This window comes from Gouania willdenowi, chromosome 10, assembly GCF_900634775.1.
Source record: "Gouania willdenowi chromosome 10, fGouWil2.1, whole genome shotgun sequence".
NCBI lineage: Eukaryota > Metazoa > Chordata > Actinopteri > Blenniiformes > Gobiesocidae > Gouania > Gouania willdenowi.
This window is the reverse complement of record NC_041053.1, coordinates 41461825-41484561: the sequence shown is the minus strand read 5'-3', so window position 1 is coordinate 41484561 and position 22737 is coordinate 41461825. Positions and strand designations below refer to the sequence as shown.

Below are 22737 nucleotides of genomic sequence, written 5' to 3'. Positions count from 1 at the left end.
CACTTTGAACCATTTTATTAGTGATTAAAACCATGATTTCCATCTTTAAGATGACTATAATAATAATAATAATAATAATAATAAACGTTCCTGGATAACAGTGGATATTATTCAGATGAATAAATAAATGTGGTTATCACAGATTCATAGAACAATGGACCATCATTTTACTGACTTTCAAAGTAAAACTGTGCAAAATCTCTGCAATATTTTTTATTGACTTTAATCACATTACATTTAATTCTGTCTTTTAATATCTGATGATTGTCTCTTATGAAATACTGTTTATTTTTATTATTATTACTTTTCTATAATATGTAAATGTAAGTGTGCTATGTTATTATGTAGTTCTATTTTTCACTGAGACATTTCAACATTCTGTCCAGGCTCTAACGATAAAAAATCACCTTCTGGTTAAATCTGGTACATTTTCTATCTGGATATTAATGCACATTGTCTCTGTTAAATAAACCAATAAATAAATGTGTGTTTTTATCTGTGAATTATTTGTCAGTCGGAAAAAACAAAGCTGGTGGTTTTACTACACAGTGAGGACAAAAAGAGATGAAAAGGTATCTGCAGCGTTCCCAGCGTTCCCAGTATGAAGCAGACTCTACAAACCTTCTTATCTGGCGTTTCCTCCTCCTCCTCTTCAGCGCTGGGCTCTAGACGTGGAGAGGACAGTTGTGGGAGGGCTGTGATAAAAAGCAATGGCAGCGGTTAAATTCAGTTACTTTACTGTATGTCCTCCTCCCATCATCATCATCATCATCATCATCATCATCATCACTGAGGGATTGTGGGCCGTGGCGGCGCAGCAGGACGCTTTTCATCTGCTCACCTCATTATGGCTTTTACACGCTCACATCTCACACACACTGAAGAAAAAAAGTCAAATCTACTGCCATAACACTGAGATCAGCTGATTCAACTGAAGGAGACGTGGGAAACTGGCGGCCCGGGGGCCACATGCGGCCCTTGGTCTCATTGAGTGTGGCCCCCGAAACATATAAACAAGAACAATCCACACAATGACTTAAAATACTAAAACATGACTCAGGAAACACACAAAGACAAAAAAAGACACAAAATGACTAAAAACACAAAAGGAAAACAGAAATTACAAATATTAATAAAAAAAATAAAATAAGCACAGGAAACACACCAAATATCAAGAAGACATTACTCAAAAAACACAGTAATAACAGTAATAACAAGAATGTAAAAAAAAATAACAATAATAAATGATACAAAATGACTTAGAAAACCCACAAAAGGACAAAAAACACAATGAAATGACAACTGAACAACACAAAAAATGTCACATAAAAACAAAAAACTGCTTAGAAAAGTAAAACACACAATACAACTCAGAAAATAAAAAATGACAGAAAAAACACAGAAAATAGCCCAAAAAAAAATAACAAAAGCTGAAAGACAAAAAACTGAAAATTACAACAAAAATTATATTTTTTAGAAATACACAAAATGACAACAGTAATGAAAAAAATAAAATAAAATAAACAAAAGTGCTTAAATTCCATAAACATTGGCCAGGGATAAGATTTTTTTAACTTTTGATTTTTAAACTTTGGAAGAATTAATCTTTAAAAGTCTAAACTCTATCTTTGGTTATCAAATTCTGAAGTTATTTTTATGTAATCCTGCTAAACAAACAAATTAATTCACTCATTAATTCATTTAAAAAAAAAAAAAAAGCTTGTTAAAATATAATTATCAAGCATTTGCTTCCAAATAAAAACAGTTCTTTGTACAGTAATGTTGATCACCTGTAAAAGTTTAAGTCACGGCTAAAGTTAGCTAATGTATATAGCTCTGTGCTAACTAAGCTAACTATGCTAACTAAGCTAACAAACACAGCTTTCATTTAGCATCTCAAACACTTTACACTTTAACTACAGAGCAGTGAACTCACCTTTATTAATAATAAGTCCATTAATAAGAATCCTTTAATAAAATATACCGTTTGTTTCTGTCCGCTACTTATTGATTCATTCACAGGTATCAGCTGGATGCTGGGTTGCCAGATACAGCTGGTAATTACCCGCAGAAACCGTCAGAAATCCACCAAAATGGCGCCCTACAATCATATATTATTTTATTTATGTATTTGTTCCATCTCTTGACATTTCAATTGAAATTACAAGTTTAAAAAAATGACATTTGATGTGATTTTTTATATTTTATTTTCATTTTGGCCCAAATATGACAGACAGGTTAAAAATGATTATTGTTATATGATATTTTAGACTTTCTTTCTTTCTTTCTTTCTTTCTTTCTTTCTTTCTTTCTTTCTTTCTTTCTTTCAAGTTGAAGAAAGGAACAAGGCACTTTTCAAAAAGTAGTGAATAAAAAAAAATAAAAAAAAATCACCCAAATAAATTCTAGGTTCAGATACCTGGAAAAAAAAAAATGTTAAATTAAGATCATAAACAATGTTCATTTGTGCATTTACTTCCTGTAATACTAAATGCATACAATCATACATTGATATTTTTAACTCCTTTGTGCAATTTTATTTGAAAATTCAAGTTAGAAAAATTACATTTAAGGTGATTTTTCTTTGTTTTTGATAATATATATCAGAAACTGTCAGAAAACTACCAAAATGGCGCCCTATAATCATATATTATATTATTTATGTATTTCTTTCATCTCTGTGACATTTCAATTGAAATTACAAGTTAAAAAAAATGACATTTGATGTGATTTTTAAATGTATTTTCATGATATCAAACATGTCATTTTGGCCCAAATATGACAGACATGTTAAAAATGAGTGAGTGGCTACAGATGTAGCTTACTCACGCTCCTTTGTTGATCCAGGTTTGGATCAACAAAGCGAGCAGGGAATGAGAGACGTGTAGCAGCCTTTAATCCACACTGATGATTAAAAACAGGCCTGGAAACAGAACGCAGGAATAAAGTGGCACAGCGGGGACGAGCAGTGGAAGTCACATCAGAGACAAAAGCCCTGAGAGGCCATCAGTCTTCATATCAAAGCAGCAAACTCAATTTCAAACGTGCACTAAATAAAGCACGACACAATTTCATCAGGTTCAAATGAGATGAAACTTTATTGATCCCCGCAGGAACACGGTGTCAGCGCAGCGGGGAAATAACAGCGGCGGGAAATTGAATATAATTAGGATGATGGTAAATGAGGAACGGCGGATTCTGTGAATTGTTCCCTGGATGTGGGAACAATGAGATGAAAGCCTTTATTCTCACAACGTGTGATATTAGCAACAAAAAAAACAGACAAAAATGATTCATGGAGACGGTGCTTTGTGATCCACGGCCTCACCTGAGACCACCCGTGTCAAACTCATGGCTTGGGGGCCAAATCTGGCCCTTTGGAGCAGTGGTTCTCAAACCTTATTTTTTGGCTCAGGTTCCCCCTTTGTCCAACTAGAACATTCTAATGAAGATCATTTCAATCATCATTTTGTTGTTGTTTTTCTGCTCTTTTTATTATTCAGTATGTTTTTCTCTTACTTTGTGTGTTTTTGTTATTGTTGATATTGTTAAAATTATTCTCTCTTAGTGCGTGTGTTTTTGGTGTAGTTTGGTTGTTTCTTATGTCGTTTTGTATGTTTCTGTTATTTTTGTGTATTTTGTCGTGATCTTGTGTATTTTTCTCTCATTTAATGTGTCTTTATTGTTGTTTTGTGTGTTGCTGGTATAAGTAAATATTTTTCTCTTTCAGTGTGTGTTTTTGTTGTCATTTTGTTTATTTTGTTGTTGTTTGTCTGTTCTTTTTAATATTCAGTATATTTATTTTCTTTTTTGTGTGTTATTGGTGTCATTTTGTGAGTTGCTGGTAATATTAAGTGTGATTATAATTTTTCCCTAAAAATAAACATTATAAAACTTAGTTTAAATGCTATCATTTGTTAATTTTCCTCTCTCTCTCTCTCTCTCTCTCTCGCTCTCTCTCAAGTACCCCCTGTAGTGCCATCGAATACCCATTGGGGTACACGTACCCCCATTTGAGAAACACTGTTTTGTTTTGGAGTGTCTTCTATTCTATTCTATTCTAAATCATTGTGTAAATCAGGGGTGTCAAACTCCTTTTTGTGTAATTTGGAGGAATTTTGTGGAATTGTTCTTAAGAAATTGCTAAATTTGTGGAAACATTGAGAGTTGTTTCCACAATTTTTAATTAAAAATGACTGAATTCTTACTTAAAAATATTGTCGAGTTTCATTGAATTGGTGAATTTGAGTTATCTACAACTGGATTATTTAGTAATTTACACAGTAATTCATGTTTTCTCTGTCATTTTTATTTTCTACTGTTGGCCAAACTGGATGGTCAAAAGGGCCGGATTTGGCCCCCCGGCCCCCCGGCCCAAATACGGCGTGAATGAAGCTAACCCATATTTGCAGGTGCTCACAGTTTTTTTGTGCTTATGTCACATGATTTTCAGTTATTCTTAATTAGTTGAAAAAACCCAAAATTTGGACCAAATTCTTCAATTTTCCTCAAGTTATGACATAATAATTCCTTAATTAAATAGAAATTGGCACAAAATCTAGGAATATAAAGTGTAGATCCTGTTGGGACTGATTTCTGTCACTTATTGCTTGGATATTGTTGGTTTCTTACATATTTTTGTCTTTTCTGTTTATGTAGAACTTTAAACTATGGCACAATAATCTTGAAAATGCTCCATTTTGTGTACTTTTGTTGTCATTTTCTATATCTTAACTGTAACTTTCATCGTTGTTTGGTGCACTTTTTCCAGAATTTGGTATTTTTTAAACATTTTCAGTATTTTTTATTTATTTATTTATTTATGTAAGGTATAAGCAATTTTGTGTACTTTTATTGTCATTTAACTGTATTTTTACTGATATTTTTGCAGTAGTTTTGTGTATTTGTGTTATTTTTTGTTGTGTTTTATTGTAATTTTGGGATTAGTTTCATTTACTTTTTGATTTATTATGAAACATGACGTTACTTGTTCCCTGTTAGTTTGATACATGTGAAAATGTGTTATCTGGGCGCAGGTAGGGCTTGAAAGTTCACCTTCATTTAAAGTGGGGAACACCCAAAAAAGTTAGTGAACCACTGCTTTAATCAGACCACGTTACGAACTGGGAGCCAACGCGACCAGCTCAATGTCGCAAACCAGTAAGCAGGACGATGGCTTTTCTCATGAAGTGTAGAGAGAAGAAGATGAGGTCACGCTGAGCGAGTGTGAGCAGCAGAGTGAGACATCCTGGGATTACTCTCACACATCCACAAAGTGTGTGGGAACGTGCTCTGCCTTCACTTCATCAAACTATTCTGACAGAAATAAACATTTTTTTTAACATTTAGTGGCCATATTAGGGACAAAAGTAGATTAGGGCCAATTTTAATGGAAAAAAATAGTTTTTGTCAAATCAAAAATAAAGTTGAAATGTCAAGAAGAAAGTTTAAATTTCAAAAATGAACTAAAAATACAATATTGTGATGACAGTGATGTCATCTACCGTATATTTGACTTTATTAGCAAACCATCAACTTTTATCACAATATTGTATTTTTAGTTTATTTTTGAAATTTTGACTTCAATCTAGTCATTTTTACTTTAATCACGACATTTTAACTTTATTCTGGATTTGCTCAAAAATCATTTTCTCCATCAAAATTGTCCCAAATCCTTTTCGTTTTTATCAACCCAATAAAACAGTTTGAACTAATACGTGGACTTCATACTAAAAAAGTACAAGAGCAGATCTATTTCCATACGTTGTTATGGCCTCATGTTTTTCTCGTGGAGGGAACATCCAGCTTGTTTCTCTCCATCTTCTTCTTCCCCTCGGCGTGTTTTTTTGCTGAGTCAGCAGAGCATAAAAGGAGACGGTGTTACTGAGGCGACGCTCTTTATCAAAGTCAGCGTGGCGTGTTAAACAGCGAGCACAGGCGGTCACAGATCTATGGCATGTTGGAATCAGGACACGGAGACGGCGCGGGTCCCCAGGGACCTGCTGGAGAACCGGCCTCACACTGAGAAGCAGACATCTGAGGGGGTGGGAATGTGTGGCCTTTACTGGGGCCCTGTGGGAAAACAGAGAGCGTGAGATCAATGCAAGACAAGCAGGAGGCTGTAAACAATGTTTAATAATCATGGGAAAGGTTTATTTTAAGAGGACACGCACAACTTTATTCACAGGGGGCGGGGCCACACAACTGTGATTGTATCTGATCTGAGGGTCACATGATGAACATTCATGTCAACATTAAAATAAACACTAACAATAAAGACAAACTAAGTTTTTTTTTTATTGTTTTTTTTGTCATTTTATAAAATATTTGTGTCATAAATTGTGTATTTTTAAGGTTTGGGGCTTTATCGCATTAATTACAATTCATTAATTATAGAAAAATAATGCACTAAAAAGCGTGGAACTTTTTTCATTTCTTGAGTTCCTGGTATACCATAACACTGATGCACAGACCACAACACATGAAACAGGAGAACCAGAGAAGTTGTTGTTGTTCTTCGTAAACGTTATTAAATACTAAAGCCCAGTGAGACAGTGTGTGGATCAGTGGAGCTCTGCTAGCCTCATCAGTGCTAAACATGTAGCAGCTCGCACCTCAATGCTAAACATGTAGCAGCTATCATCTCAATGCTAAACATGTAGCAGCTCGCACCTCAATGCTAAACATGTAGCAGCTATCACCTCAATGCTAAACATGTAGCAGCTATCACCTCAATGCTAAACATGTAGCAGCTATCACCTCAATGCTAAACATGTAGCAGCTATCATCTCAATGCTAAACACAGCTCCCTTTAAACAGTGTGAGGATGACATTCCACTTTTTGTCATAACACCAGTTAATGACTTGTCGTGTAAACGAAGGGAACTTTGAAAAAATAAATAAGCCAATTGTTCTATGATCTTTGATGGAGCTGCAGGTATAAAATTCAGAGGAATAAAAGTGAGTGAGTTCCAGCGTCTGACTGGGTTTAATTAGAGGAAAGTGATGCAGGTTAATTATGGTCAAACACATCATCATCCAACATGAAATGATGCAATTGTGCTAAACTAGCCTCACGTTATTTTAGAGTAATTAACGATTCAATGCTCTGTGTGTGTGTGTGTGTGTGTGTGTGTGTGTGTGTGTGTGTGTGTGTGGTGGACAAACACCAGCCATCCTTTGTGTTCATTAGCCTGTGATTTACTGTTAGACTTTATTTACTTGTTTATTCATTCCGATTGTTTATTAAATGGATTTACAGCCTGTGTCTCAGTGATGTCGCTCACTGTTTATCAGCTGATGAATTAACCCTGGGAAACCAACAGACTGGAGAGAGTCTGGGAAAGAAGGAGAAGAAGTGGAGACAATTATGATAGATTTCACTCAATGTTTACAACATAAAGTATGAACAGGATTGATAAAAACGTTGTGTTGATATCCTGTAATAATAATAATAATAATAATAATAATAATAATAATAATAATGATAATAAAAATAACAATAATAATAATAATAATAATAATAATAATAATAATGATAATGATAATGATAATGATAATGATAATAATAATAACAATAACAATAACAATAATAATAATACTAATAATAATAATAATAATAATAATAATAATAATAATAATAATAATAATAATAATAATAATGAATAAATTGAAATGTGAGACAAAGCTATGGAAGTTCCCACGCCTGTACAGTGATACAGTGAATAGCTCATTAAAACCACTCAATAGCAGATGGTTTTGGCACTTGTTGAAGTGTGTGTGTGTGTGTGTGTGTGTGTGTGTGTGTGTGTTGTTATGGTTGTTTACAGACACACAAAATTTAAAGTTTTTTTTTATTTTAAAAAGTAAAAGTCTGATTTATTTAATTGATTATTCTTTATATGTATGTTTGAAACTTAAAACGCATCTATAGAGTCTGATACATTTTAATTTACCAATTTGATCATGTAGTTTGGTCACTATAAAATATTTCATCAACCTTACATCTGGTATAGTAAACTCAGAGTAGATGATCCCAGTCCTGTTAATATTGATTATTCCAAATGTACCGACTTGTCAAAGTGTTTCTCTTTAGCTGATGAAAGTGTGATCGTGGGATGAATATTTGTTAGTTTCAGTGTCTGTAGTTCAGCACCAGCTTCACTCCAACAACCCAAACCCTCCTCGTAGCATCGATCCGAAGCGCTCGCACTCACATCAGTATTTTAGTATTTTAGATTCCTACGCTTCTCGGCCAAGCCCGGCTCCAAAAAAGAGACGGAGTGGGAAGTAGAGCGTGGAGCTAATCAGCGCTGGTTTGTCAATATGGGCTCCAATAGAGCGCCATCCCAGCGGTGCCTCCCACTATCGACTCACATAAAATATGAGTGTGCTACATTAAAATCAATACACACATTTACAGGGTTATCATTAAGAGGAGGTTTTGTGTGTGTGTGTGTGCGTGTGTGTGTGTGTGTGTGTGTATGTGTGTGTGTGTGTGTGTGTGTGTGTGTGTGTGTGTGTGTGTGTGTGTGTGTGTTCAAATGTTTGTGACTTGTGGGGAAAAACATCTTCTTCTAAGAAGCTTTAATGCAGTGAAACTCTTCACACCTTCAATGCGGGAATAATTTGGGATTTTTTCCCACGGTGTAACATTTATCAGGTTTTACTCACTCAGGAGTAAAAGTCACTGATATCATTTTCATTCTTTCAAGCAGAACTAAGTAACGTTTCCACCTTAATAAATCCTTCTCATAGTCCCTGTGAGGGTAATACAAGTGTTTATGGGGTGACTAGGGGGTCTTTCACCCCCCCCCCCCAAAAAAAAACAATGCAAATGAGCTCCACCACTAGGGGTACTATTCTCCCGTCTGGACTTAAGCGTTTTTTTGGGCGCCTGCAGTTACGCACTTCTCTCCCTATCGTATTCTCTGGTCCAGGTTCCTGACACGCCCACTGCGCGTAAGTGGAGCAAAACTGTGTAGTTGGGCGGGCCGAAGGAAAGGAGGCGGTGATGTCATTTTTTGGGCTGTCTAGAAATCACGGAAGATGGACTTTTCCCAACGCTTGTCCGTGAAAATGATAAAGTTTACTTTTAATTTGAAATGCCTTTATTGATAAAATAACAGGTTGATTTGATCAGATTATTGATGAGATCATTGATCGGATTATTGATGTGTGACTGAGTTACAGTTAAAATATCTACCCTTGATCATCATCATCATCATCATCATCATCATCATCATCATCAACATCATCATCATCATCATCATCATCATCATCATCAACATCATCAACATCATCACTGTAAAGCGTGACAGAGTTAGATGATATGATGTAATAACGCGTCCACAGAGCGTCCTGCTTTAATACAAAACTATTAACTTCCATAATACACAGTTTTAAATATCAATAGTTTAAAGTGACCTGAGCTGAGTCTCATTAAAATATGTGTGGGAACAGTTTGTGTTCCATCCTCATCTGCATATGACAGCATGTTTCACTCAGTAGTGGATCAAACTGTGACTTTACGTTGGACATAGTATGAAAATAGTTGAATCACTGTGACCAACGTGGACAGAAGTCTGTTTGTCACAGTTTTTTTTTTTTTTTTTTTTTTTTTTTTTTTTTTTTTTTTTTTTTTTTTACCTTGTCTGCACATGCTTTCGAAGGTTAACACTACAAGAAGTGCAATCTTTTGACAGCAATGCATATTTTATTATTGCAATTAAATAAATTTATTTATTTCATTGCATAATTGTGACCGTCACCAGCCCTCCCTAGGGAAGGGTAAGAAATACTTTATTAAAGGGAGGATGTAAAAAAGAGAGGGCAGTGTTACACCAAGGTGAGGGGTTGGAGGGGGGTGGGGAAGTTAGCAGGGAAGAGGGATACAAGATAGGATATGGAATGGGTGAGGAATAGTTTTAAGTGATGCGATGTGAAATTGTGGTTGTGTATATTGTGTTTATTGTTGTGTTGTCAAGCCAGTTTGGTGACCAGTGTGTGGTTTAGGAATAATGGTGGTGGCTGTGAACAGAGGAAGAGGTGAGTGGAAATTCCATAAAACAGGTATTTGGGAACAACGTGTCTAAGGTTGAGCCCAGTATGAGTGTTATCCCACAGCCCAAGGCCAGTGCATCCATGACAAATGTATTTCCAAGTACCGCCACTGCAAAACCCAAGAGCCGCCCCCGGGCCCGAAGAAGCAGTCAGGCCAGCAGCAAGAGCAGGCAGCCTAAGGGCCCCCGGCGACCACCCCACGGCCAAGCAGTCCCCCGAACGCCCCCAAGATCCCAAGCCGAGAGGCAGCCATCGCCCCCCCATACACACCCGAGAAAGCCCCAAGGAGCCAAGGACCCAGCGCACCACGCCACCGATCCCACCCCCAACCCCCAGACCCCCCACCCCATCGACCCCCCCACCCCCCCACCCCACCCCCGCGCCTAACCCCCCGAGGGGAGGGCCCAGAGAACTCCCTGCCCGAGGCCCCAGCGGAGGAGCCGAAGCCCACACCCAGCAGACGACCAGAACCGCGCCGAACAGGCAGCCAGTGGGCACCCGCCGGCGAGCCCAGAGCCAGCAGGGGCCCGACCCCAGGCCAGAAGGACCCGGAACGGATGCAGCACCAGGAGCAGCCCGCCCAGGGAGGACGACCACACCCCAAGCCGCATAAGGCACCAGGGGGCCGCTGGGAGTCTCCCCGCCGGCCCCCAGGCACCCCAACCTAGCCCCCCACGGCGCCCCAGATCACCCTTCACTGATGCCGCCCGCGCCACGAGCTTCAGTTCTTTTTTTTTTTTTTTAAAGCCAGGGCCCCCTCCAAGGGCCAAGCCAGACCGCCCCGCCGGGATGTGGCCCCCTATTCCGGCCCCCGACACCCTACCTCACGGGGCACTGCCCAAGCAGGGGCCGCACCAGTAGGTACGCAAGGGCGCGGCACGCGCCACCCGCCCCGAAAGACCCCCGCCAGGACCGGCCCGGCCAGCAGGCCAAGCACCCCGGGCCCCAGGAGCACCCCCCGGGACCAGGACCCCCCAAGGGCAAGCCCCCGGGCCAAGCCCCCCGGGACGCATCCCCCACCCCCGCCCGGGACCCGGCCACGGCCCAGCAGGACCGCACAGCCCCGGACAGCCCACGGCCAGCAGCCCAGGGCACCCCAACGGCACACATCAAGTGCGGGACAGCAGCCCCCAGCCAAAGATGCCCCGGACCCACCCACCAGTCCGCAAACGGCAGGATAGACCCACCAGGCGGCCGACAGCAACCTCCACCACCGGAACAGCTAGCGCCGCCCCCCAGTAAACAGCATCACCCCGAGGCGCCAAGCAACCCCGCCCCAACCCCGGCGAGGACACCAGCACCCCCCCAGCACACCCACCCCCCAAACCGGCGAGGCAGGCCGCCCCGGGCCCGCACACCGCGGGGCCCGCCCCCAAGGCCACCAGGAGACAAAGCAAGCACCAAGCCACACCCAAGGGGGAGAGGCACCCCCGCGCCCCACCCGGCCGACACAGCCCGGAAAGACCCCGCAAGGAGAGACCCCGGCAAAGCCCCCCCGAGACCCACCGCCACGCCCGACCGCACCATCTTGATGTGCTTTTGCTCTATGCAGTGGCCCAGCCACCAACAGAGGGGCCAGGCCCCCACCGGAGAGGCCCAAATATGTGTACCAACCCACCACCCTCTTATGGTGCCTCTCCATTCCCCAATGGAGAGGCACTTCCCGATCCCCTGTGTGAATGTGTGTGTTTGGTGAATGTATGGGGTGTAATTAAAAGAAGGGGGATGGAGGGGAGCGGTGCTCCCCCTCCAGCCTCTGTGGATTTATGTGTATGTGGTGTAATAGGCCGGAGGGTGTAAAAGATGATACACCCTCCGGGGGGTGACATGTTGAGATGCGATTAAAATTGGAGGGATTAGTAGGGCAACTAGAGGTGGGAGGGCCGCCCCCACGCCACTACATAGTAACACAGGTGGCGGCCCCCTCCACCCCCAGCCCCACCATCCAGCCCCCCAAGGGTTGGGTATTGGTGTGTGGTGCATTTTGTGAGTGAGCCAGACCAGCTGGGAGTGGGGTGAAGTGAACATGTAGGAGGCCTGTCCAGTGTGAGCCGGGCCCGTCACAGTTTTAATTAATCACACAGCAGCAGCTGAGTGATCACAGCTGCTGCTGCATGATGCACGAGTCCGTGTGGCTTCAAATGTAGCTAAGTCCATGGTTCTAGTGCAATATAATGTTTCACCTTGTGGGGGCGCTGCACTTATTCCAGAGTGCGTAACTGAAGAACGTAAAGCCAGATTTGAAAGGGAACACCCACATTTCGGGGATGCTCCACCCACAGTGCGTAACTGGGATGAAGGCACGCAACGACTGACTTAAGTACAGGAGGAGAATAGCACACAGTTAAAACAGCTGTACGGCTTTTTGAACTTACGCTCACAGGACAAAAGAGCCCTTAATGAGTTTTAAACAATAAATAGAAATAGATTTAGTTTTTTTTGTTTCATGTGCTTTTCTGTTAATTTTTGCATGTTTTTCATAATTTCTTGGGTGCTTTCTGTGTATTTAAACTTTTTCCTGTGAGTTTTCCATGTCGTCTTATGTTTTTCTTTGTGTTTTTCAAGATATTATTTTCTGTTTCATCCATTTTTTTTGGTGTTTTTTTCTAATGTTTTGCTTTTTGGTGCATTTCAGATGTTTTTCTGTGTTTTTTTTGTGTTCTAGTTTGTTTTTTGTTTTTGTCTTTTTTTAGTGCTTTCATGGTTTGTGTGTAATTATTTAGTGATTTGTTTAATTTCATGATTTCTGTATTATTCTTTTGCATGTTGTTTGTTTTTCTCTATCGGAGCGTGTGCAGTTTAAATCATATCACGTATTGTGAATTATAAGTGCTATTTTTCATTCAAAGACACTTTTGTGCTTTTAATCATAAATCAAAGCCTTTCTAATCTCCTGTTTGAAATGCTGTGTCGTCTTATTGCAGATCTCTTTGTTTAATGAGCGTCACAGACTTCAAGCAGCCGCAGATATCACCAGCATTAGGTTAAAATATGTTGATTTCCACAGGATTCTGATAATCCCCACAAAGACAATCACTCAGGTAACATATTATTTGTGTCGTGGACACGGAGCTTTGGTAGATTTGTGTGAGTGAAAAACAGGAAAAAAGCTTTAAATAATGAAGGAAACATGAATAATCCTGACTTTAACCCTGAGGATGGATCCACTCACTCATATGAAGACACTCAGGATGCTACATGCTTCATCTGAAACCCTAAAAGCAGATTAGCATGTTGTTTTGTTTCATTCCCAATAATGTGAAGAGCTGACTGAGACATGCAGAGGATGCAGAATAAAGCATCTTTTAAAGTGAGTTCAATCACTATTATTTCATGTGCTTTTATATCAAACGTGTATGATTCATTGTTGGAGACGTTTGAAGATGAAAATATGTAGCATTACTCAGTGAGCAGAGGGGGCTGCAATAAGCCCCTCCCACATCCAAAAAGCATGTTAATGGTGACGGAAACATTTGCGTGCACTCAGGGTTTGGACGATGACTTAAAAAAAAGAGGTTGAATTTGCATTTTGCTGAAGTTAGCGACATCTTTTTTTTGCCATAAATTCCTTATTCTGCCTTTTTTTTAATGTTCCACCTCCAAGACGAGGGCGTCGGCAGATGCCTTTAGGAAACAATTTGAGCCCATTTTTTCTTATTTTTAGCCTTTAACTACACCAAACACCATATTTTAACCTATTCTCATCACTAATCCTTGCTATTTTTACTCCCTTTAACACATTTTTGCTACATTTCTCCCATTTCTGACACTTCTGCATCATATTTCAATGTCTTTTCTGCAATTTTTTCTCCACTTATAAACACTTTCATCACTTTTTTGCCAATTTAACTGCATTCATCATTAGTCATGCCCATTGTTTGCCAGTTTAAACAAATGTTTCTAATATTGACACATTGAACCCTTTTTGCCACTTTTTCTGTCTGTTTTTATCAACTCTAATTTGTAACATTCTGTGGTTTTTAGAATCTCATTTCACCTCCTTTTCCACTATTTTTGGTCACTTTGAACCTATTTTATTAGTGATTAAAACCAGGATAACAGTGGATATTATTCAGATGAATAAATAAATGTGGTTATCACAGATTCATAGAACAATAGACCATCATTTTACTGACTTTATGGATGGACCCCAAAAATCTCTCCCCTTTATTCCCCTTATAGATGGTCCTGTCTCCACATGACTGTTCTTCAATGTTCATGTCTGTGTTCAACCACCTTCAGCTACAGTGGGGGTCCCTGCTCTATGGGACCTTTATTTTGAAGGGTCCCGGCTCTCTGGAACTTTATTTTGGAGGTCGGGGGCTGAAAAGGTTGACAACTATTGTTGTATAATATTAAATAAGGTGTCTTATGGGGGCTTCTCTGTGTGCGGTAACAAACCGTTGCCCCCTGCTGGTGACATCGTGCGTGTTTTGTGTTTATTACGACTTGTTTTCCCTCAGTGCGACCTGTCAGGATGATGCATGTTCAGAACCATCAGAGCAGCTCAGCTCCAACTCTCCGGGTCATTTGTTGCTGAGTTAAATCCCGTCTTCCCGTCACGCATCAGGCTGGCCCGCCGCCACCTGAGCCCGCCGCCGCTCCCACGCTCTGAGGGTCGCCTCTCAGCTTCATCACTCGTCTTCGTCACAGCTGTGAAACACACACACGTGTTATTACTGTGTGTAAAATGTGACAGAAACAAACACACAGAGAACAGCAGTGTGGTTTCATCCTGGGTTGACCCTTCTCACATTAAAGAGCTGCAGAATACATGAACCACGTGCACATCCAGGAGCCGTGCACTGTTAGAACACAGCAGGATTGGCTCTTAAAGCAGAACTAAGAAACTTTTTCACCTTAATAAATCTTTCTCATAGTCCCTGTGAGGGTAATACAGTAATTTATGGGGTGATTGGGGGTCTTTCACCCCCCCCCTCCTGCCTCTGACCCAGTGGTAAGGAAAGTTTACGTCAGCCCAATACACACTAATGCTAGATTATGACCAGCCCTGTGGCTGCACATTGTCTAATAATTCATTTTTATCAAACTTATATCAGGGCGGAGCCAGAAAAAAAAGAAAGACAAGACCTTTGTCTGAGGAACGGAGCAACTCAATCAGTGACAGCTCAGCAGCAACACACAGCAATTGCACACACTGTCGTCATGGCAACAGGCACACACACACACACACACACAACCCAGCGCTCCATTAGGCAGCACACACAAAAATATTCATCCATCATCCATCCATCCATCCATCCATCCATCCATCCATCCATCCATCCATCCATCCATCCATCCATCCATCCATCCATCCATCCATCCATCCATCCATCCATCCATCATTTTCAGAGCTGCTTTGTCAGCACACAAACAAACACACACACACATTTCCACACTACCTTCCGTATCACTCCCACATCATTCATGTATTTTACTTGTCTTTCTTCCTCATCCTGGTCACATGGTCACATGGACATATATGTGTGAAAACGCCCTTAGTGTCAATGTTGTAGGAGGATTTTTCAGTGATCGGTTGCTACTGTCTTGGGAGAGCAAAGTTATGCATGTAGCTGTGGGGTGGGGCAGGGGGCGGGGGGTGTGGAGTGTTTACGACAGTGACATAACCAAAGGGACCTTTAGGGGGAGCTCTAAGCGTAAGTTACTTAGTTCTGCTTTAAAGCACCTCGCTCCAAACAGAAAACAAGCTAAACACTCACACATCAGTGAATTGTTGAAATGTGGAACAATAAGATATAGAAAGCAAACTGTAAAGTAGCGCATGCTAAAATAAATAGCAACTTTTTGTAGCATTTAGCAACAAAACTCATTAAAAAAACATTTTGTGAATTTTACTTTTTACCAGATTTACAGCTATATTTGTGAAATTTACTTTTCTTGTAAAAATATAATGTCAATGTTAAATCTATATGTAAAATGGGAAATGTAAAATGTAAAATGTAAAATGTAAAATGTAAAATGTAAAATGTAAAATATTAAATCTAAATGTTAAATCTAAATGCTAAATCTAAATGCTAAATCTAAATCTAAATGTTAAATCTAAATCTAAATGTTAAATGAAAATCTTAAATGTAAATATTAAATCTTAATCTAAATGTTAAATCCAAATGTTGAATATTAATTCTAAATATCAAATCTAAATGTTGAATGTTAAATGTTAAATCTAAATGTTAAATGTTAAATCTAAATTTAAATGTCAAACCTAAATTTAAATGTCAAATGTTAAATCTAAATGTCACAGGTGAAACTGAATATTTTGCGAATATGCAAAATCACCGGATGTAGAAAAATAAAAGCTCATTCAAGATTTGTATTAAACATTTAGATTTTATATTTCACATTAAGAATTAGATTTTATATTTAGATTTAGAATTTAACATTTAACATTAGCATATGCTTTTTAAAAGAGGTTTAAAAAAACCTAGCTGAGAATAAAACAACATTTACAACAAACACTTCCATAGATAAGCCCTTTACTTAAAGTTGGGATTAAAGAAACAGCGCTGGGTTGGTTTAAATCCTACCAATCAGACAGAACCACTTTGTTCATGTTAATAATCTGTCCTCAGACAGAGTTAATCATGGAGTTCCACAAGGTTCAGTTTTAGGACCAATACTCTTTACATTATATATGCTTCCACTAGGTAACATTATCAGAGAACATGATATAAATATCTATTGCTATGCAGATGATACACAGCTTTATCTCTCAATGAAATCAGATGAAACTCATCAGTTATTAAAACTCCAGGTTTGTCTTAATGACATCACATCCTGGATGAGTCATAACTTTCTCCTTCTTAACCAGGATAAAACCACAGTGATTTTATTTGGTCCAAAACACCTCAGAGATAAATTATCAGAGTAAATAGTGTCTCTAGATGACATCACTCTGTCACCCAGCACCACAGTAATAAACATAGACATTATCTTTGATACTGACTTATCTTTTAATTCTCATATTAAACAAATCACAAGGACAGCCTTCTTCTACCTCTGTAATATCTATAAAATCAGGAATATCTTGACCCAGAGTGATGCTGAAAAACTAATCCATGCATGTGTTACATCTAGATTAGATTATTGTAACTCTATACTGTCAGGATGTCCTAGTAACTCACTAAAAAGTCTCCAGTTAATTCAGAATGCTGCAGCTAGAATACTAACAGGTACTAACAGGAGAGAACATATTTCTACAGTATTGGCTTCTCTTCATTGACTTCCTGTAAAATCTAGAATAGAGTTTAAAATCCTCCTGTTAGCATACAAAGCTCTACATGATCTAGCTCCTGTATATCTATAGAGACCTGTTAGTGTCCTATCGTCCAGGCAATAAGTTGCAATAATTCAAGCCGACAAGCTCCATCTTGTACTGATCTTGTACTGATCACAATCCTTGAGATCACTACCTGCACCCATTACAAGACAAAACATTGTCTAGCATCAGAGCATGATAATTAATATTATTATGAACCTAACCAGTAGGAACGAGTGTATCATAATGTTTTTCCTGCAGTCTGTGTCTTCTCCTCGCCCTCTGCTCTCTTTTCTTTTCAGGTGTCTTGATGCTGGAGCTGGTGGTTTAGGGCTCGTCTAGAACATTCTGATGGTCTATCCTTCTGTTCTGTTCTGTTTGTCCATCTGTTCACTAACCCCAACCAGTGGAACCAGATGTTCTCCACCTCATTTCTTCCTATAAAAAAGAGGGAGTTTTTTTCTGTCACTGTCGTTAAATACTTGTTCATGTGGATCTTGTTGGGTTCTTTCTTTCATTCTTACTGTGAACTTTATATTTTGTTAAGCGTTCTGAGATGACTTTGTTGTAATTTGCACTATATAAATAAAGTTGAGTTGAGTTGTTGCTACATGTTGTTAAAAGTTGCAGATTATTTTAGTTTTAGTTTATTTTCTGCGCCCCATTTGATGCTGGTCTGTTTTCACTGAGGAGCTGACGTGACGTGTGGGAACATTTAAGTGTAGTAAGTAAATTCTGGGTTCATGAGGTGACATTTACAATCGTCTCAATCACTACATGCCCTCGTTACCGCCGCCCTCCATGTTAGCTGTTAGCCGTTAGCGGTCCCGAGGCCTCGTTAGAGCCGCCGTCCTCGCCTTGGCCTATTACCTAATTGGTTCCCAGGAAGCAGGCTGTGGTTCCTGGTTCCTTCATCAGTAGCTCTGAGTGTCAAAGTATCACAAACAATGCTACCATCATGTCAACCTTATTGTGTAACCAGCAATTACCAGAGTAAACCCAGCCTGATTATCGCCGTCTGCTCCGAGTGTTTCCAACGTGTGTGGGGAGAGAAGCCTGTCCGTTTCTGCTAATAAGCTAATTAGCGTCTGCTTTCCTTCTGCAGTCAGTCAGACTCTCACTGACAGGGCGTGTGATGAAGATGATTGGAGCAGAACTGTGGATAAACGGAGGCTTTTAAAACATCCATCACTGCTGAAAACACACAGTGGACACCTTTGATCCCTGACCTTTGTGTGTGTGTGTGTGTGTGTGTGTGTGTGTGAGAGAGAGAGCACACTGTAACCAATACTGTAAACTACACAGATGTGGCTTCTTTTTGAAATTATAATAATTTCACTCACTTGCGGAAGAAACAACAATCACTGATCAATCGCTGATAAAATACAGGAGATTGACGCTGGAGTTCAGCCAATCAGAGATCTTTCTACCAACAGGGCGATCTCATGATGGTTTTAAGCATTACTATTGGCTGCTCGACCAGCTAGTTAAAAGCAAATGCGCGTTCTCGATGTAAGAGTAGGGAAAGTGCAATAGCAGATGTTCCAGCAGAAGTCTCTAATTTGGCTTTTGGCACTGCGTTTCCACGGCAAAGCAAGAAGAAAAATGAAGACCGAGGTGGAGAAGCAACAGAATAAAGGCACAAATGTGTTCGGGAGGAACAGAGTCCACGGAGGTTCCTCTGACTCATTGTGTGCGGTGCGAGTGATCCGCTTTCAGTCCGTGCGCAGTCTGCCCTACACAGCGACTCAGAGAGAGATTACAGACGGGATAAATAGCTTGAAAACCTAAAAGAAACATTTTCTAATGACGCAATTCCTTTTGCAGTGCGAATGTGGCTTGCGTCTGCTCTGATCAGCTGGGATCAGAAGGCAGAGGAGCAGCTGTGACTCTGAACCTCTTACTGTCCTCACAGCAGTGAGTGATACGTGCTTTCATGTCTCTAGAACATCAGAATGCTCTCCAATAACACAAGATAAAGTCCCTACATTTGTTGCTAGTGTCTATGGAACTCTTCGTGACTGTTTTCTCCATAGTGTGCGCAGGGGGAGCATGGAGCGTCTCACGATACTACATACTGCAGCTTTAAAGAAGGAGAAAACACAGCGTAGAGGAAAACTCTGGTGTTTGACAGAAACAAATTATCATTTGAGCAAAACTAATAACTGCATTATTGTGATTTGAAATACTGTAAAAATAAATAAATAAAGATTACAGATACAAATAGATGGTGTCAACATATAAAGGGTGAATTAATATATATTTCTCTTGTTCTTTCTCATTTTTAAACTATTGTTCTGTTATCTTTTTACATGTTCAAAATAAACACATCAATCAATCAATCAATCAATCAATCAATCAATCAATCAATCAATCAATCAATCAATCAATCAATCAATCAATCAATCAATCAATCAATCAGACATGACTCAGACAATCCCACACACAGATAATCATAGAGAAACACAAAAATAACTAAACCGTTATTTACCCATGGAGGTAAAGCCATCATCTTCCTCCACGAGGTGAAACCTCACGGCTGTGCCGGCGTGAACTACCACGCTGCTGCAGCCTGGCACAGAGGAGTGGGAGGGGTCAGAAATCAGAGCGCCATCCGGCTCGTGTTCAGGACGGCGCCGCAGACTTCAGACTTCACCTCCGATAAAGAGTCGGCGTCCATGCCAAGCTGAGAGCGAGCGAGCCTTTGAAGCTCCCTCCTCCTCCTTGATGTGATTTGACCTTTGATATTAACTGTGATGCCTTTGATCTGTGAGAGCAGGAGGAAGAACAGTGACCTGCACTCGTCCTGTTTCAAATGAAACATGTCAGTACTGTGTGGGAACAAGACCCTAGAGCAGAGACGGGTGATTGGAGGAGGCGGCGGCATCTATTTTTGTAAAGCCTTCAATGTTGATACACAAAATGACAGAAAAATTACACAAAACCACTAAAAAAGGACTCAAACATGATAAAAGAGCACAGTGAGTGTATTACTGTGGTGGTTCTTTTGTTGTTGAGTTACTTTGCCAACGACGTTATGGAAGTTTGAGCAAACTAGCAATTTATTTGACTGTCAACTGCCGGTCATCGTCAGAGACGTCTGTTGATCGATTTGATTTTTTTTTGACAAGGAAAGTAGAAACAGTGGAAAACATGTGAGGAGATCAAAGTGAATTTACTGAAAAGCAGTTGTCTGAATAAATGAAATGTGTGTGTGTGTGTGTGTGTGTGTGTGTGTGTGTGTGTGTGTGTGTGTGTGTGTGTGTGTGTTCCTCAAATATCTCTTCGGATCAGGATCAGACTGACCTGAGACTTTCAACATGGCTGCTGCTTGGTTCACGGGTGTGCAACATCGTATTTGTTTAGATTGCAATGATATGTTAATAAAATTGTGTATTTTCAGACTTTTGTAATGTGTCAGAATGAACTTTGAGAAAACTAGTCAATACTCAGCGGCATTCGTTGCTTTTTGTCAGTGTGACTCGACTAATTTTCTAATTTTTGTCGTAATTGGTGTCGTCTTATTGTGTCTTTGTGTTGTTTATGTAAGTTTTAGGTTTTTGTCTTTATTTTGTGTTTATTTGTGTGTTTTCAAAGTCATTTTGTGTATTTTTGTGTATTTTGTGTCAGTTTTCTTACTGTTTTGTATCTTTTTGTGTCTTTGTGGTGTTTCGCTGTATATTCTCAGACTGATTTTGTAATGTGTCGGAATGAGCTTTGAGCAAACTCGTCAATACTCAACGGCTACGATGGTCTCAGGACTGATAACGATAATTAAACTCCGCCCCTCGCCTCCCGCTCTGTGTCTGATTAGAGACACTATACAGCTGTGTGTTGGTGTGACTTTCTAAGAGCGACTCGTTGAATGTGAAGGGAAACATGATGACGCTGAGGTTTACCGCGCTTTGGGGAGAGTTGGACTTCCAGGGAAAAACGTAGAAAGTGCTGAGTCAGCCTTTGACAAAGTCCCTTTCTTTAAAAATGCATGGTTTATGATTATAAAAGGAGGCTTTCTGCTGCGAGCTGATAAAGGCTCGTGGTTGGCTGATAAGATACGTGCACTAATGTGTGTTTTTAATGTAAACAGGCATTATGTAAACTCACAGGGTTACGGTCGGGGTTCATTAATCTTTCCATTAAGCAGACACTTATTAATTTTCACTCAAAGGTGCACAAAGAGGTAAAATCACAGCCTATTTATCAGCCTGCACCAGCAGAGAGGATGAATGTAGCGAGTAGAAGCAGATTAAAAGAGCGTGACGCAGATTTTAAACGTTTCACACACACACACACACACACACACACACACACACACACACGCACACACACACACACACACACACACACGCACACACACACACACACACACACACACGCACACACACACACACACACACACACACACACACACACGTATACACGCACACAGACACAGGGGAAGGAGAACGAGCCGTTTTACATGGATGGAGAACGAGAGACGCCACAACAGGGTGTAATCACACAGGATTAAACTGTTAGCACATGTAGCGTCAATGCTAACAAAGTCGTTTCAAAGAGCAGCGCCACGCCCACCATTGAGTGTCGACTAGTTTGCTCAAAGCTCATTTAAACACATTACAAAATCAATCTGAAAATACACAACGGAACACCACAAAGACACAAAAACATGCAAAACGGGTAGAAAACTGACTTTCAAAACAAACAAAAGGACTTTCAGAACACACAAAAATACACAAAATGATATTTTTCAGTTGTTTTGCATAATTTCCTGAGTTTATTTTTGTACTTGTTTTGTGTGTTCCAACCCTAACCATTTTGAGGGTATGCCACAAAGCGAGATTAGCTCTTATCGCGCTAACTTTTATGATTTAATCAATGTGTGCTGTCCTACAAAGCTCGCTAACGTCTTACGGAGCTAAATCACCATGGTAACTGAACGACTAGCCTGGTCGGGACCAGGTTTTGTTCTGGCTAGGATCTTAGCAAATACTAAAGCCCCGCCTCCTGACCAATCAGAACTCTTAGAAAACGACCTGCCCATTGTTAGATGATCCTGGTTGGTGCAGATCTGACAGCTGAGTTTATAAAGAAGATTATTAATGATAAATGCAATCATTTCATTTAATGATGACATCCTTCAGGAACGATATAGATTTATATCTGAAGCCTGTGTCTATGTATGCATGGATTGATGAAGTCAGTAATTAATTAATTAATTAATTCATTCATTCATTCATTCATTCATTCATTCATACACTATAGTGAGGCTGACATCATCATCAGGAACATACTACAGTAAACAATGTGTTCTCATCCCAGTGTGTGATAAATAGATCTACCTGAATAGAAACATGTGTGTGCTGTAACAAAGTTTAACTGCAGAGCTCTGTCTGTTT

General features: G+C 39.9%; 1 protein-coding gene across 1 annotated transcript in view; it reads right to left on the bottom strand.

The window, feature by feature from the left end:
- Positions 1–5949: 5949 nt before the first annotated feature.
- The window catches only part of LOC114470818 (fas-binding factor 1 homolog), a 71946-nt gene continuing 55158 nt past the window's right edge, over positions 5950–22737 (bottom strand). The window contains exon 3 of the mRNA XM_028459149.1: positions 5950–6072. Within this exon, the coding sequence (XP_028314950.1) occupies positions 5950–6072 (123 nt within the window). The remainder of the gene's footprint in view (positions 6073–22737) is intronic.